Here is an 18,118-nt window from a genome sequence, read left to right as displayed (position 1 = left end):
TGTTCGAGATAGCTCTACTCTAAACATATCAACTGGACGTAATGTAAATGTAAATCATATCACCCACCAATATTTGGGGTATAAAAAAGCTCAGAGCAAAGTGAATGCCGCAAGAGCTCACTTTTGATAAAAAGCAACGACGAGTCTGGAGTTGTTCAAGCGTAATTAACCCGAGTTTTTGCGTCATTATGTGGCAATGGATGCAACAAGGCTCCATCATTTCATTCCGCAGTCCGATCGACAGTCATCCGATTGGACTGCACGCGATGAACCCGCTCCAAAGCGTGGAAAACACAACAATCGGCTGACAAGGTTATGTAGTCGGTATTTTGTTTTTATTGACTACCTTAAAAAAGGAAGAACCATCAGCAGTGACTCTTACATAGCGTTAGTGGATCGTTTTGGGGACGAAATCGAAAAAAACGCCAGCATTTCAAGAAAAACAAAGTGCTGTTTAACCAAGACAATGCAACGTTTCACAACTCGGTGAAAAAGCTGGCAAAAATCCATTAATTGGGCTTGCTTCCACTTTCACCGTATTCTCCAGCGACCTGTTCTCAGTTCTCAAAAAAATGCTCGCTGGTATGAAATTTTCGTCGAATGAAGAGATGATCACCGAAACTAAGGCCTATTTTGAGATAAAGGTCAAATCGTACTACAAAAATAGTATCGGAAAGTTGTAAGGTCGCTATAATCAGTTTATCACCCTTGAAGGGAACTATGTATGTATGTCGAAAATGAATTTTGCAAAAAAAAAAAACTAATTTTATAATGGTAGGCCGGAGACTTTTCAATTGACCTATTAAATATACATACTTTTTTATATGTGTGCTTAAGTATTTAGTCTAATTATGGTTTTATGACGAAAAAAATTAACAAAAAGTATATTTTTATTTTTGGGCAATATTATGGACACGTGTCCAAAAACAAAATCGATTTTTGGGAATTTAAAATATTAAAAATTAACAAAATTAATTTTTACTCAGTTTTCGTGCGTTTTTTGCCTACCAAAATTCGATAGATTCTGATTGGACTGGCGATTACGTTTTGAAAGACTATAACCCAAAAGCTATTTCGAGTTACCGTTTTAAAATTTTAGTGTAATATTTTCAACGGTATAACCTATCGGAATAAGATAAAATAATAAAGAAAAAATTTGATTTTTTTTTTAATTTCAGACTAAGCTTAAAAACGCCTAGAAAAAGTTGTTATAACAAAATTTGCTTTGCAAAACGAAGACCCAAGCAATATTTCCCATTAAAAACTGAGTTGGATATAAGGCAATAACAACTCTTATTTTAGATTTATTATTTCATTTATTTTTTTAAGTGAGAGAAATCATGATTTCCTGGACATTGTACTAAATATACATAAGTATATGTTCTGTATAAAAGTATTTATATCAAAATGAGAAGAAAGAAAAATTAGGAAGACAGAATCCTCTAAACTTCCCAATTATGTATTATCTTGCTGAAATTTACAATTTTGTCAGGAAGTCTAAAGGACAACATAAACAAACGCAAATAACGAAATAGAATGTTTTAGCAAAATTTTATTTGCCTTTGTTAGAAAAGCAAGAGTATGTAGTCCTTTAGCCTGTGCCATATTTCGCCTGCTGAACACGCTTCAAATAAACATTAAACTCAACTTTGAAACAAAAGCCCAATCAAATAAGAGAGATGTCAGCTTCTACAACATAATACCGAGTTTTAATGTATTCGAAAAGTATTTTGGCAACAGCGTTGCAGAAACCGGGAAACCCGAATATGAATATGTGGCACACACACACACACATGTGCACTCCTAACCCATTCAGAGTGGAATGCTAAACGAAAAAATGCTGCTAAGCCTTAAATTGAATTGATATGAGAGCACAAAAAAAAGTTGCCAAACAGTTGAAAGTCATGTGATGACAACAACAATGCAACGCAACGTTACAAAGCGCGTCCTTAATTCTTAACTTTGGCTTTGGCTACTTGTACACGAGCAAGCACGAGCACATACGGCACGGCACTGCACGGCATTGACATGAGCCGACACTGTGGCACTCAAGTGTGGGGTAACATGCACAAGATGGGCGAGGCAGGATGGAGCGGCACACAGTGAAGAAATATTGTTCATGTCCATACAAAGGCTGACAGTCAGCAGTGAGGACACTATTAGCAGCCAGCCGAAGCACAAACAAATGATAAAAATAGACAGACAGACGTATAGGCGAACGGACGGACTTATAGTTAAATCGGCTGCAAGGCATTTCATAAGCCACACACATACATACACATGTTAGTAGTTATATGGATATATGTATGTATGTGCATATATGAGTGTGTGTGTGTGTGCTTACACAAATATTAGTGGCGACGTTTGGCCGTTGGACGTGCTTTGTTTCAGAATGTGCACAGATGCCTGCATTGTTCGCCTGACTACAGTTGCACCACCAATAACAACCAACTCTATCATAAAGTTAGAAAAATTGTTGCACACACACACATATACATGCATACATACATATGAAAATTGTTTTATAGAAGTATAGAATTCGTTGTTTAAAGTACGCCTGTGTTTTGCCTTCAACAATGCAACACAATGCGAGTCTAAAGCCGACGACCAACGACACATAGTGAGTCCCACCATTTTCTACAGCCTGGTCGGCTGGCTCCGTTTTTACATCAATGGTATGCATTGTATATTTACTCCTACTCAGATCTATAAAGTTTTGTGGTAATGAGTCCACATGTGCAAGAAATCATGAAATAATAGTGGTAAGGCACAAAGCAGTGGCCGGTTCAGACCGAGCTCTTCTGCTAAATTAATCAAGAATCCATAATCAATGCTAAATTGAACGAAATATGACAGGGTCATGATATATCGCCTCAATTAGGTACGAATTACAGGGTTTGCCCGGAAAGTCACAGGGCTGATTTTCTTCCGCCGCAACTGCTAGCGCCGACTGGATTCGGTACAGGGCGTTCCTAGGTAACGGACGAGCGGCTGGTTAGTTGTCTCCGACCACCTGGCGGGTCAGGAGTAATATTTTCGCGCGACGTGTTTCTGCGAGGGGTGCAAGCCGAACACATAGCGTTCGTTAGAGCAAAGGTACCCGATTTAATTCTGTGTGAAAATCGGTAAATATGCAATAGAGACGTTTGACATGATCAAACAGGCTAACCCAGATGTTGCTATAGCTAGATGTGGTGTGTTTTGGCGGCGCCAGGTCTTTTTGGAGGACCGGGAAGAAGTCGCTGGTGACTTCGCCAACAAATGGAAGAATGAGCAAATCCCAAGTGAAAACGATGCTCAATGTCTTTTTTGACATCAAAGGCATCGTCCACCATGAATTTGTTCCTACTGGACAAACCATCAACACCAAGTTTTACATGGAAGTTCTCAAGAGACTCAAACGAAGGGTCAATAGGGTCGCAGCATTGGAAGTTGGGCAACAACAACGCCCCGGCTCACATAGCCGCTCTACAGCCCAGATGTGGCCCACCCGGACTTTTTTTGTTTCCTTGCCTGAAAGGCAAGCATTTTGAGACGACAGAGGGGATCCAAGGAGCATGCACCTCGGCTCTCAAGGCTATGCCTTTCGTGACGCCTTCAATGCTTGGAAATCGCGCTGGCAGCGCTGCATCGACGCATAAGGAGCCTATAACTTTATAAATTACTTTAAAGATCAGTTCTGATTAGTTCTATTCTTTCTTCGTACAATTGGAGTCTCGCTAGTACTAGCATCAGCACTGACAATCGCCGATGCCTTCTGCGTTGATCGAACTACAAAACCTGTGCCTGATACTACAAAGTCTGCCGTCAAATCCACATATTTCTGAATTACTATGCACATATGTAGTATTCCAGGATTATGCTCAGGCAAGCGTGTTATTACGCATATGTGTGTGGAGTTCGTGGGTGAAATCATAAACCGCGGCGAGCTGGATGCCAACACTTTTTATTGTGGCGATTACATTGTAATGCGAATTTTATTGAATTTCTGCTCACAGGAAAATGACAGCAATGTGACAAACCATTTGCCGTCGTCTCTTTCCGGAGACATTAGAAGCTCGGCACGTTAAACTGGGGGAACAGCGAGCGCGGGAAGTGCAAAGAAAACGGAAGACAAAAGGAGCCACGGGCATATATACATACATATATATATATGTATATGCGCCCCCGTTTATCGCGAGCGAAGTCTGGTGGACGAGCTGCTGCTTCCGCTGTGTCGCGTTGGCAGACGAGCAAGATTTTTCAATTGTCGAAAGTGTCAGAAATTCCTTGTTCAAATTTTCCCGGCGGAGAGCAGCGCATTTTGCGCAATTTAATTTAACCAACGCCATTTCAGCGACTTATGCTATGGAAATATGCTGCCATTTTTGCCGTTACATTCTGTTCAAGCCATTTACATGGACTTTACTTCGAATTTCTCTAAGTTTTATGTAATTTTAAGAAATTGTGTGGATTTTCTTTTCGCCGCTTCTTTACATTACGTCAGTCTAAATTAATTTGGAAAACCAATCACGTCGCTACAATGAATTTGGAATTGTATATACCGGGCGCTTAGGGCCACGAAGAGAAGCGCAAGGAATAAAATGTCTTGCACAAAGTTCTCTTTTACTTTGCTGCATACTTTTTTGTCTGTTCTTCAACTTTCTTTTATTTTCGAGCACATTCTTTTTCTCCGATATTTATTTTCTAGTTCAATTAGTTGACTTTGTTTTGTTGTTGTTACGCAAGCGGGTGCAATTAAAGCGTAATCAACCGTCCGAACGCAATCAATGGACGCATACCAAAGCCTGGCTATACACATGTATATTTGTATGTGTATACGACTGTAATCACTGGTCGTATTAAGATCGTAGATTACGGTTAGCTGTGCTAAACTGCTGTAATCTGGCACAAAACTACTCGATCGTAAGTTCACACACGAACGAAGCTACATACTCGGAAATTCACGAGTCTTACATAATTACTCGTAAGTCACGTCTTCACGTTTCGTGTGCGGGCTATAAAAAGTAAAATCATGAGTATCGAGTAGAAACATTTCGCGACGTTAGGTATTGAAATACAATCAATTTACCAAACTTTAGTAAATTAAACATTTTGTATGTCCATTGATTGATTAGTTGTTTATTACACGAGGAATGCACCGTTACCTTAGGTATATTGTGCTCCCTCCTAAATCACAAAGACTCACATAGCCCCAGCATATTGATATGTGATCCCAATTTGGAAACATGGATCCAAGGGCTTTAAACTTACGTCTACAGATTGCTTTGCAGTCGATTAGAAGGTGTTCTGGTGTTTAAGTTTATGCAAAATGGTAGGCCCATGTGGTGTAAATGCTTCTTCAACTTGCAGTGGCCAGTGTAAATTGCGACCATAAGTCTGAGTTTATCCCTAGGGAGGTTGATTGCATATTTAAACCTGCTGAGATTGTAACCCCGATTAGCAACTTGTCATGCCGCACGCCATGTAGCGGTTGCCAATGCCTCTTGCCTACTCCTTCTTCCTTGCGGACCAACTCTTTTATGTTATGGCGACCCACTCCAGTGAAGGGTTCAGGTCCTACCATGTTAGTGGAAGCTGCAAAGCCGACGAGCTCATCAGCCAGTTCGTTACCGGCTATACCTTTGTGACCAGGCACCAGATGAGGTGCACATAGTTACTTTCCGCTCGGCTATTCAGCTGTTCTCTACACTACCGCACCAGTAGCGATTTGATCTCATAGGGGCTTTTAGTTACGTTGGAGGCTTATCTCTATGCACCAATTGATGGCAAAGATGTAAAGATAGTATGGAGAGCTTAGTAGTGGAATCGTGCCATTCAACCTTGCTTCCAAGGGTAACCTTGAACTCCTTTGTGAAGTTAACACTTTTGGTAATGCTGTCCCTTGGAAGAAGGGCCAATGCTATAATACCACTTAACTCTTTCATCCGCTGGGACAAGATTACCTTACCTTTGTCACACCTTTCTGCCGTCATTTGTAGAAGTGTGTGCTTGGTTACCTAACCAATCATTAGATGATGGTGTGAGCTCAAGCATGACTTCAAGTGCTGCCGTCGGACAAGTGCGCATTGCACCCGACATGCAAATACAAGCTAATCGGTGCAGCTTCGATAGTTGGAGCGAAGCAGACCACCGCCCGATCATGATGTACAACCACCTAACAATCCTTGGCTTCCAACCCCTGGGTTCTCGAGCCAGCCGATTGCACACCATTAGTGCTTTTGTTGCCTTAACCAAGGTCAGATCAACATGCTTCTTCCACCGCAAAGTGGAATCCGGCGTGAGACCAAGATATTTAACCATGTTCGTCTATCTGTCTGCCACCAAGTGGATATATCTGCCTAGAGATCTGAGTACACTAGTTCGAAAACCCTAATAATTCTGTATTAAGTATAATAAAGTCAATGAAATAAAGATTTCTTGGACATACTATGAAGGTAGATTATTCGTTCATTAAGATATTATTAGGTAGGTTGGTAGAGTGCTATCTAACGATGGCTGTAGAAGACCCATTATGCCGATATTGTTTAAGAAAATAAATTAAGATATCCAAAGGCAGTTTACAACATAGAAACGAAGACCACAAGAAGACCTTGCAACTAACACAATTATTTTTTTCAATATCCTAATTCTTTGCCCGCCTTTCTTCAGATATTTTTCTTGAATTAATTAAGATTTAATCAAATGCAAATAATTGGCTATTGAGTTGCCTAATTGTCGAGTAATTGTAATTAATGACTTGAGCTGACCCTATTTTGCACATACATATTTACATCTGTATAAAAAATTTAACTGATTTTCGGGCATTATTTGGTTATTTCATAGGAATTTGTGCAATTGAACTCACCATTAGCATTGGCAGCCGCCTCCTTGCCAGCCGCAGCTGGATTACAATGCAAGATATCCGAAAGGGATAGTGACGAAGCGATCAATTGACGTTTCTCCTCAAAATTCAAATAGTCCATGGAGTTGCTGCGCTGCGGCGTAACGGTAATCGTTACAGACTTCTGCATTTTGGCAACCACACACAACTGCTGCTGCGGATCCAACTCATCGACATCCTCCTCAGCAACCACACCACCGCCGCCATCGACCACCAACTGTGAGTTCGGCAAGTTGGCCAGCTCCTGTGCCTGGTAGTGATTTAGAAACTGGAATGGTGAAGCATTCGTTTTATGGCCCTCCAATATGGGCGCACTCATGCTGCCGCCGCCACCACCGCCACCGCCTGCGCCGTTGCCAGCCGCGATGGCTGCGGAATACGAGGGTGGCGACGTCACATTTATGGCTGGCGAGTTGCCCGTGGCCGCCGACAGCTGATAGCCGTTCTCATTGTTGATGGCCGCGACCAGTGTGGCCAAGTTGTTGCGACTGTTGGTGGCGTTGGGCGGCTGGTGCTGGTGCTGATGCTGCTGTGAGACGCTTGGCGGCGATTGTGACAGCTGCTGTTGCTGCTGCTGGAATTTGTGTTGCTGTTGCAATTGCTGCAGCAGCTGTTGCTGTTGATGCTGATGGTGCGGCAGGTATTGCAGCTGCGGCGATTGCGGCGGCGGCGGATACGCCGACTGTGACGAGTTCAACTTATTGCTGCGCATCGACATAGCGACGGTTCTGTTGTTTTGTGTCGTCTTACCACTGCTGTGTGGATTCTTAGCACTTTTAATTTGTTATTATTATTTTTTTAAGTTTCAAACTAATTATTGTTGTTCAGGTCATTTATGGGGCGTTTGCGCGGCGTAGCAATGCCCATAAGTACGCGACTTTCAATTTATATTGCACTTTGTGTTTCCTTATTGAATTATTCATGTGATTTCTTTACTTTTCTTTTGATTGCTCATCGAACGCTTTCGTGACACGCGATGACCGTATTCCTTCCACGCGCACTCACACAAGAGCTCAATGAAATTTTCTTCCTGTTCTGCAGGGTGTTATTTATTTACGAAACACTGGAGGGTGACGGAAGCATTTAGAGCAGCGCATCAATATTTATCGGCTCCTTCATCGCCTTGAGTGCTGTGACACTTTTTAATTGATAGTAAACACATGTAAACACTTTTATGGCCACTTTGCACGATATCTCGATTTATCACTCACTTTATTGATGGCTTCCTCACAGTTACACAGTTACACACACACACTGGCTTGCTCCTTATGTCATGACGCTAACTGAGAGGGGATGAGGAAATTATATTACTTTCGTTTTCACTCGTGAAATTATCATAATTTGTGGTTGATTATTGTAAATTTCGGCTAACTTCGCAAATTTCACTTGAATATTAATTCCTAATTATACTTTATATAATATTAACCAAATATGGAATTGAGGTTAGGTGCACTGAGGAATTGTGAAACCACATGAAGAAAATCTGCATGCTCTCAACAAGTATTTTTAGGAGTTTGGCAATTATCAATTATATTCAATATATAAAAAGTAAATTAAATAGCAACAACCAAAGCCAACCAAAGCATGTAATTATTTAAAGGATTGAGCAATGAAATTTGCCCGTTTTTCTTTTCACTCACGACAGGACTAAATTGCCGTTTTCTAATAGGAGCTTCAATCCTTTCATTTGACATTTGCTAATTCCCGAGTCTTTCAAGTGTCATCATACAAAACGCTTTCAATTATAGAAAAATTAACAGAAATCTCTTGATGCGTCCTTAAATGCGCGCTCGCCAGGAATTTGCACAAGGAAAACAAAACAACCCCTAAAGACTGAGGCTCATAGCATAAAAAAGCCTTTCTATGCATCCATAAATCCACCTCTTAATCAACGTTCTTAGCGGGCAAAGTATGTACGTATGTATATACTATATGCATGAGCACTCAAGACATGTCTTCACTTTGTTCGCTGTTTCGTTTTGCGGTTGCATTTAAAAAATTCAATTTTGGGAATGAGTAATTTTCATGTAAAGAAATTAAAAATGTGACGTACGAGTGCCGCCCTTGAGGGCAAAAGCACACTCGGCGGCTCTGGTGGCGATATGCCTAATCATCTTGAACAATAGAACTCTCACTTCTGCTCTCAAGTTGAAGAAGACATAGAAAAGCTTATTATTTTGAAATCTGCAAACACTCTGTATTATTTTAGCTATGTACATACATATATAAAAGTAATGCAGAGTTTAAAATTTTATGAGCAAACACGAAGGCATCAACATCTTTCGATTTGTATGCCGCAACATTTTTCGCCACTGTAGAAACACAAGAAGATAGTTAAGGATATAACTTGTTTTTATGGAGCTGATTTTCTATGCACATGAGCATATTATTTCGCAGAGAATCCGCAAGCAAACTAAGATGAATCGTCCAGGATTCAGATCACGTTGCAGCATGATTTGAAGGAACCACGTAAACTAGAGGCCAGAACATGTGCAGGTCAAAGGTTGCAAACTCACAAAATGGCTGCAGACCCAATTTACACACATACATACATTACACAATTTCGCCAGTTAACGGGCGCCTGCCATAAAGCTTTCGGTAATTTTAAGAACAATTTGAGCGTCTAATGAGCTTTTTTGCTTGAAGCCTGCAGAGGAAGCGCAGTCAACTGCCCAGCTGCCAATGGCGTCGGATGTGATAATTCTATGAATAATTGTTTATGGTCATGAAATGCGTTTGATGACGCGCCTACACTCTGCGATCTTGATAATGACGGGGTTCTGCAGATACGCAACTATGGAGGAGACCCTAAAAGAAAAATATGTCTACAAGCTGTGGAATCAATGCAAAAAGGATTTCAGAAAAGCTTCTTGGCCAAAAATACAATCACAAAGTTGGCGCAAATTCTTATAATGTAACATTTTTAACTTAAATCAGACTGACATATGGAACGACTTGACGCATTTTACTTCGAGATCTTAAATTGGAAGCGTACAAAATACAGGTTGTGAAAGAACTGAAGCCGCTCGACCTTCGCAAAGAAAATCCGACGCTCTCGAGCCAAAATTTTGTTCAGCGATGAGGCCCAATTCTGACTAAATAGGTATGTAAGCTAGCAAAATTGCCCCATTTGGGACGAAGAGCAACCTGAACAGATTCAATAGCTGCGATGCCATCCAGAAAAAACAGCAGTTTGGTATGGATTGCGGCCCGGTGGAATCATCGGTCCATATTTCTTCAAAAATGATGCCGGTGAGAATGTAACTGTCAATGGCGACCGTTATCGCGTCATGATAAGCGACTTTTAGATGACGGCGTCACTTCCCACACTTCGCATCAATCAATGGATTTATTGAGAAAACACTTCGGTGAGCCGATAATAACGTTTTGAGTCGGTCGAACGTGTGATATCACACTGTTAGACTTTTTCACGTGGGGATATGTAAAAGCCTTTGCGGACAATTCCACTTCGATTCAGGTCTTAGAGCAAAATCTCAAGTGTGTCATTCGCCAGTTACCAGTCGAACGAGTCAACGAAAATTGGACTCATCGGATGGACCATCTGAACGTATACGAGGCCAGCATTTGAAATAAATAATCTTAAAAAAATAAATGTCAAAGAATGTTCTTTCGAATGATAATAAACATTCCCCAATAAATTTAAAGTTTCATAGTTTTTGCTTTAAAAAAGTAGGCAACCTCGAAATGAATCACCCTTCATATTTCCTTCAAATTCTATACCATAACCGAGATTCATTTCATCGGCAATTAAAAAACGCTTCGACAACAAACACTAATGCATGTCGTGTATTTAACGGAACATACATACGTTGCAACGAATAGATTAAAAATCAAAGTACCGTATTTAGGTAGAAAAAGTAGAGAAGCAGAGTTGATACCCGTAAAAAGGGAGAACGAGGTTAATAGTTGGGAGAAGTCGGGCTTAAGGGCTATGGCTCACTTAAATCAGTCACGGCACAAATCAGTCAGACAACAACAGCACATACATACATACAGACATATGCATGCAGTAGTAGTGGCAGTAATTAAGTAAAAGCGCAAAAGTAACAACGAAACAAATAGAGCAAACGCAGTAAAAACATCAAAGAAAGTCAAGCGGAATACAAAAGAGCACAGCGGCAGCTTTTTTACAGTAATGCGACACCTTTGCTGGGAGCGCACAGTGGGAAAGCCCTTAAGCGCACAGAATTATCGATAAATCAGACATTTTTTGTTGCAATTGGCTCTCACGTCACAAAAGTTCGAAATTTCTTCGATCATAATTTTTTTCAAAAACTTTGGAATCTGCCGATATTAGCTTTAGAGTTAAGGATATATACAAGATATGTTCTTGTTTTGGATGATCTTAAAAATGCAGAGGTAAGAATATGTATGTCATATAATCCCGACATTTGAAACATTTCGAGAATAATCACAACCATAACAATTCAAAAAAATAAGTTTCAGATCGCCCGCAACGCGCTTGAGCTCATACAAAGCTTATGGCTTGGCGGCACACGTCAACAGCCAGCCAGTCAAGCAGCAAAGAACCAACTGCTGTCAACTACTGACACACTAAAATCATTAAACATTGCAAAAACAACAGCGCAGACAACAGCTGACTGGCAAGCAGGCAGACACGGCACGTAATTATATCGCGCACCTAAGTACAGAACAAAAATAAACTGTATCTGCAGCAAAACAAAGTGCGAATGCGAAGAATGGGAAAATAAAATTGGAAAAAATTTCGCACGAGCAAAACAGTGGCACGAAATAAGCGCAGAAAGAAAATAAAACCACAAAACCGCAGAGCTAAAAGCAAGCAGCCAGCCAAGAGGTGCTCGATGCGCGAAAAGAGCAGCAAAAGCCACCAAGCAATGTAGTTTAGTAGCCATGGAAGTAGAAGTGCGGTAGAGCTGACGATGGCGAATGCCCAGCGGTACTTGCAAGAAAATTGCAGTTCAACGAACTCATAGTTCCATAGTTTACCGACTTTTAAACACCCCAACTGTTAGTGCTCCACTTATTATTATTGTTATTATGCTCTGCTGTTGTTGTTGGTGCTGTTTATGCTTTTACTTTGCTTTCGACGAGTTTCCATTAACCGCTGGAATACCTTTCGCTTGGCTGTGTCGTGTTTTACAGCAAAACGTCATTCAGAAATTGAAACACAGATTTGCACTAATTTTGAGCACTTCTGCTATGTTTTCTCTATTACATTATGGAACTGTTCCAGGTTCGGCTCGCATAACTGCAGTGTTGTAGTTCATGTAGAGGTGACACATCACTTTGCTCTTATAACGACGCCACGACCGTCAAGCAACCAAAAATAGGTTTAAAATCACATTTTATTTAATTTGTGAAAAAATAGTCAAAAAGAAGTAAAAAAAAAATCACACGGTGACATTTGATTAGTATCATATGTCATAAGCCGACGCGTGTTGTGTGTGGGAGCGTCTACACTTCGGGCAAGTTGGTAGGCGTAATGACCGCTAATGCGATTTGGCGAAACTCAAGAATTTCGCCTTGCAAATTCGCGCTTAACAACACATACACTTATAGGTCTATACTTATGTGCATATGTATGTATATATACTATATGAACAGGTGCACGTATATTCAGTTTCAAAATCAGCAATGGGGCCATAAGTAGAAATTATTGCAAATAATATGTCATTTCTTTGTGCATTTGGATGTATATTATCCATATGTTTAATTCTTATGAAATCGTAAGTCATTAGTTATTAATAAAGCCTTTATTAGAAGTCGTTGCTGCGTTTAATAAGAATTTCGATATTTATTCCAGTATTTTTAGATTCCAGATTCGAGACATGACGCAACCACGAGTTTCATGCAAAAAATTGTGCCATATGAACTGTTTATAACTGATTATTAGTGGTTTTAGGCTTTACTCACTACTGATGTGCACGCATTTGTGATGACTGATTTAATGTTCACGAAACAAAAACCAGAAAAAACTCACTTCAAAATATTAGGAAAAATATTTTGTTGTTAACAACTCTCTGTTGATTCATATTCGCATGTTGTTGTTGTTCTTGTGGCGGCAGAATTCTGCCGAGTTGACAGTCCTTGACCAAATGAGAAATCCGGGGGCGTTCCGGTTACGTAGACCCGACTGACGTTGGAACGTATTTATATTCGCATGGTCATCTTCATTTAACTAAGGAGTTAAAAGTGGTTGAATGGAGATCATATCGGTTCGCATCGGATCAACTCCAGCTCCAGACTTTCTGACTATTGCAGTGTTTTCCAAGCCGAGGTTGCGGCCATTAAGGTAGCAGTTGATTAACAGAGCGGCAATACTAGCCTTGAACTCATTAACTGTGCGTTCAGAGCTGATCAAGGTGTGCCTAAAATAGCTATCAATAGCATCGAGTGTCTTTGTAATAAGACTGGTATGCGTGCAGGCCACAGCGGAATCGCAGAAAATTGTAAAGCTGATGAGCTAGCAAAAAAGGCAGAACCGCTATAGGTAGAATGGGAGGAGTCGGTACTCCCGTATCCTCTTGTGTTCTACTACTAGATAGCTTGACTTCGCGGAAGCGTAGTCAGCACTGGGCCACCATCGGTACATGCGCTGTCGCAAAAGCCTTTTGACCCAATATCGGTCGCAAGAGATCTATGTAGTGATCTCTTTGCCCTCAGCCATCTGAAAAAGCTCTAGGTAAGAAGATGAGGTGGAAACAACTGAACACGTCCTTCTAAACTGACCCGCGTTTGGAAGGTCAAGACTTAAATACTTCTCTATGGCTTCACAAGAGACTATTTATAGCAATCCACGCGCTATCTTTGATCAGCCATCTAACCTACCCTAACTTCCGATTTTTATTTGAATTTGGGTGTCGCAATTTAAATCGTGTAAATTCATAAAAGAAAATAAAGAAAAAAGACATCAAACAAGCTAATAAAAATTATCTTTTCCATATGGAAGTTATTGCGAATCGTTTGAAACACCACAATCACTGCTCACATGAGCTGTCTGTAAAGAATTCGCAGCATTGCAACGCACACCGGAACATGTCTATGAGGCCAGGGTACAAAGTACAAAGTGCAAACGCAAAATCACAATAAACTTAAATAAGTCAGAGGAATTTTCAAAATTGATATTTCAACATTCGTTTGTGTGGCATGCCACATGTCGTAAATATGCGAGCTGGTGCAACAAAAACACACAGCGAAGGCAACAAAGGCAACGACAACGACCTAACGTATCAATGAGAAAATACTGGAATGGCGAACGCATAAAATATGCAACGACCAAGGCAAAAGGCAGAAGGACGCGCACGGAATAGCAATGTCCACAGAAAAGGCGAATGAACAGCCGCGCCACGAAGAGCGACAGCAGACGATGTGCAGATGGAGCTGGCGCTGATGGGGGACGTGGACAACGCGATGACATGCCCAAACACAACACGGGCTGCAAACACTAGCATTACGGGCATTGGTTGGAGGGCAAAATTTTGATAAAAGAAAAAAGATTGCGAAATTCGCTTTGCGCTCAAGCTGCTATAGACACACATCGAACTTATGTTGTGGAGTGGGAGTGGCATTGAAGCAATGCTCCAAAGTACAATGACACAGACACAACAAAACAACAACAATACTAATAAAAAATTAAATACAATTGCAACGCATTCCCACTGCGAATACACACACATTGGTATTTTATGTATGTAAGTATGTATGTGTGTGTGCAGTAAGTAAAGCAAGTAAATTGTAGCTGCGTGTAGCGAAAGCCAGCATGTGGACCCACGCTTCTGCGTACATCTGTGCGCCGAGCAGCGGTTCGATATTCCACGCCAAGTTTGCATCCCCCAGCATCAGCAGAGCTAAGCTGTGAAGAAATGCTGATATTTATGTACAATAGTTGGGGATATTTTAATAATAAATTTTTCAATTGCACGTCGCCCGTGCCAAGGGTTGCCGTTGGACTGGATTGGAGTTTACTTTAAAGGAGACGGCCGAAGTGATACGGTTGTAAGTGCGCGATATACAGTTGTTTATGTATGGATATGTGTGGCTTTTTTGTCTAGACTTGAGAAGTGAAATGTGGAATAGTAAATATAAAGGGCAAAAAGTCAATAGTAGTGAAATATAAATTAAATGTTCAACGAATTTAAATAGAGTTGCCAGATAAGAAAAATCGTTATTTCAAGCTATTGACATTAGAGCTGCTGAAACTACTGCTACTACTATATGATATAATTGTAGAACAACTAATATCAAATAATGAGAATATTATGTATACAATTTTGAAAATCACATATACATAAAAACAATGTGACAAAAAAGCACCTGGAATTTTTAATTTAATTTTAAGTGAATTTGTTTCAAATTTTATATCTGTATATAACAAAATTTCGTGTGCGGAACCGTTGCAAATGTTGGAAAAGTCTTACTGTTATTCAGTTTTATCAAAAACGAGAGCCTACGAGCAGAACAAAACCTTCAAAGACAGTCGAGTTATCGTTGAAGACATGCTTCTGACGATGAGGACGTCTTCAGCTGAAGAAAATATAAAAAAAGTTTTAAAAAAAGTGAAGAGTATGGTGTTTAAAAATCGCCAGGCAAGTGTTAGAGAGATGGTAGGAGAGCTCGACACCTCTGAAAAGCGTTCCTTCTCGGCTCGTTTCGATAAAGCTGAATTCTTTTCGTATCGAACCACGATTGTGACCGAATTTATTTAATAGAATTGGCTCCGTGTGTCATTTTTTTGTTGTTCCCCAAAATTAAATTGCCGCCCCGTGAAACCCGTTTTCAGTTAATCGAGGAGATAAAGCAAAATTCGCTGAAGGAATTGAAGACCATCCTAAAAAGTGCTTAGGAAAAGTGTTTCGTTCGGAAGTTGAGCCAATTTTAATTTTTTACTCGATTGTATTCCATTTAGCGCGATATTTGTGTGCACTCATATTTAACTTTTGCAAAATATGTTCATATCATAAATTTATAGGAATGGTCAGAGTAAATGTAAATAGCACAAAATTAGGGAAATTATCTAGGAATTTTTTGAGCGGGTTTTCCTGGAATCAATCTACCATGTTAAAAAAAGAATTAGATGTACTTATTTTCATATATGTACATACATAGTTAATGTTATATACATACATATTGCTATAAAGTTTTTTAATATGTGTTATCATATCAGCGGAGGAGATAAGAAAAGCAGGTATAAAGATAGGTACATAAACAAGATAAGATTGTTCACAGAAAAAACTATACATTTCGCACTTTAGTTAACTGTTAACAATTCTTAGTATTCAATTTTAAAATTTCTAACAATTTTAAGAACTTTAAGGAAAAATTGGTGTAGTAGTGACTTAATTTAGAAACGAAAAATAAACACCAAGTTGCTGAAACTCGTTGAGAAGATAATATACAAAAAAAATTCTCACAAATTAACAGCAATTTTTTTATATTTGGACAAAATTTTATCAAATAACCGACTATATGAATTTTGCTTGATTTGGCGTATGGAAAACTCGTTTATAAAAAATTTGTACAAAAATTTCCGCTTTTTTGGGTTTTAATTTGAAGATGTAGAGCATTGTTTTTGTTTTAAAAAATATTTTTCATCTCACGAATTTCAATTTAATTTCACATTTCATTATATCAGCAGACACCTGTCTCAATTAGCAGGCATGTAGATATACACACAACCTGCTAATAGAAAATTGAGTATACAAAATGTAGGGTTCTTAAATTTCACGGTTTTTATTTTCATATGATATTAGTATTTAGAACTGTATACAAAAATTTACGCGTATTGCTATGTGTTCGTCGGCTTGTTGAATGCACTTTTTGGCCAGACGGAAAAGCAAAACTATTCAAAATGCAGACATAAGCGCCATTGAATGCACAACACGGCGGCGCGAAGCAATAAAAAAACGCAATGGCGGCGAATGAAATTACTACACAACACTGCAACAACTGAACAAACACACTTTACTTATGATTTCTGGTTACAACAATATTTGTTTCTCCACTTGCACTTCTGCTTATCGGAGTTTTGCCTTCCCACTGTTTACTGGGTGTATGTATTTATTATTTATTTTCTGCTTTTCCATTCACTTTTCGGTTTAGGGCCTGAAAGGCAATAACGACAAGTCCAGCATGCAGGCAGGCAGACAGGCAGTTTGGTTGAACTGTCTGTCCAGCTGTGTGACCACCCGTTTGTTAATAGCATTTCGTTTGCTGGGGCTGGCTTGTTGGCTGAAGTGGTCGAACCGGTTTTTATGCTTTTCGCACTTCACACTTGCATTCGTATAGAATTGTAGTGGTATTAAAGATAAAGTGGTGGAAACAGCGAAAACGAAATTAATGAAAAGCTGTATACACAAACGAATTCCAGACTTATTGGCAATATAACTATTTTTAAAATGAGAGCACTTAAAAACCGTTTTAACTTTTATTGTTCACTTTTAACAAAATAATAATTAAGGTAGAGACAAATGTAATTAACTTGTTTCACAATTCGATTTGTTGGCTGGGTAATTCCAGCAGACGCATATGCATTTCGACACTTGTGTGTGCGAATGTGTGCTTTGTTTCATGTTCGCCAACTTGTCACTCACACTTCAAAACAAAATTAGCAACAATACTTTTTATTCTCACAATTGCGCTTTTTTCTTTCTCCATTTCCTCTTTCGTTTGCAAATTTCAAAAAGAAATAATCTATTTTAAACCTTTTGCTGAGCAATTGTTTTGCTTTTGCAAAATCAAAAAACTAAAAAACTTTAACTTTCGGAAGCATACACATTTTTGTACACTTTCAATATGTCGGATTTAATAATTTTCGGATATATTTCACCAACACTCACATACCAGCAGCCATTGATGTATAGCGCCACGGGCACGCACCTTCTTATTTAACTTATTGTTTATCGCAACTAAAAGTCCTCACACACAAACTATTAAAATAGCTGAATAGATAAAATAACAACCGGCAAATCGGCTACTCCATTGTATTTTCCGCCCGAATGTCACAATGTATTAAAAAAAAAATCGCGCAAAATATCCACACACAATATTCTTGTACGACGATTCAAAATCAACTAAACATTTTTGTTGTTTTCGTCAGTGCAAGCGGAATGCCTAGTGCAACCGTGCGTTGTGGATTGTAAGCAGCATTGCCAGCCAACAAAGATTAAGTGCGAGTCTTTTGTCGCATGCGAGAAATCACATGGCTTGTCAAAGTGTGATTAATGTTTAGTTTGG

At 39.5% G+C, this 18,118-nt stretch overlaps 1 protein-coding gene across 13 annotated transcripts in view; it reads right to left on the bottom strand.

Annotated features, from left to right (window-relative positions):
- Positions 1 to 17,930, bottom strand: part of LOC120778132 (phosphatase and actin regulator 2) — a 220,740-nt gene extending 202,810 nt beyond the window's left edge. For 7 of the 13 annotated variants that reach the window (XM_040109843.1, XM_040109851.1, XM_040109852.1 and 4 more), the window contains exons 1-2: positions 17,726 to 17,930; positions 6,848 to 8,166 (exon numbers count right to left, since the gene is read on the bottom strand). In XM_040109843.1, coding sequence (XP_039965777.1) covers positions 6,848 to 7,601 — 754 coding nt within the window. In that variant the 5' untranslated portion in view covers positions 7,602 to 8,166; positions 17,726 to 17,930. Of the gene's footprint in view, positions 1 to 6,847; positions 8,167 to 16,662; positions 16,734 to 16,850; positions 17,010 to 17,715 lie in introns of those variants that run through there. The other 6 variants (XM_040109846.1, XM_040109845.1, XM_040109847.1 and 3 more) reach the window with 6 other exon arrangements.
- Between the last annotated feature and the right edge of the window lie 188 nt (positions 17,931 to 18,118).

Source organism: Bactrocera tryoni, chromosome 5 (assembly GCF_016617805.1).
Source record: "Bactrocera tryoni isolate S06 chromosome 5, CSIRO_BtryS06_freeze2, whole genome shotgun sequence".
Classification (NCBI taxonomy): Eukaryota; Metazoa; Arthropoda; class Insecta; order Diptera; family Tephritidae; genus Bactrocera; species Bactrocera tryoni.
Note: the sequence above shows the minus strand (reverse complement) of the source record. Positions and strands in the feature narration are given on the sequence as shown.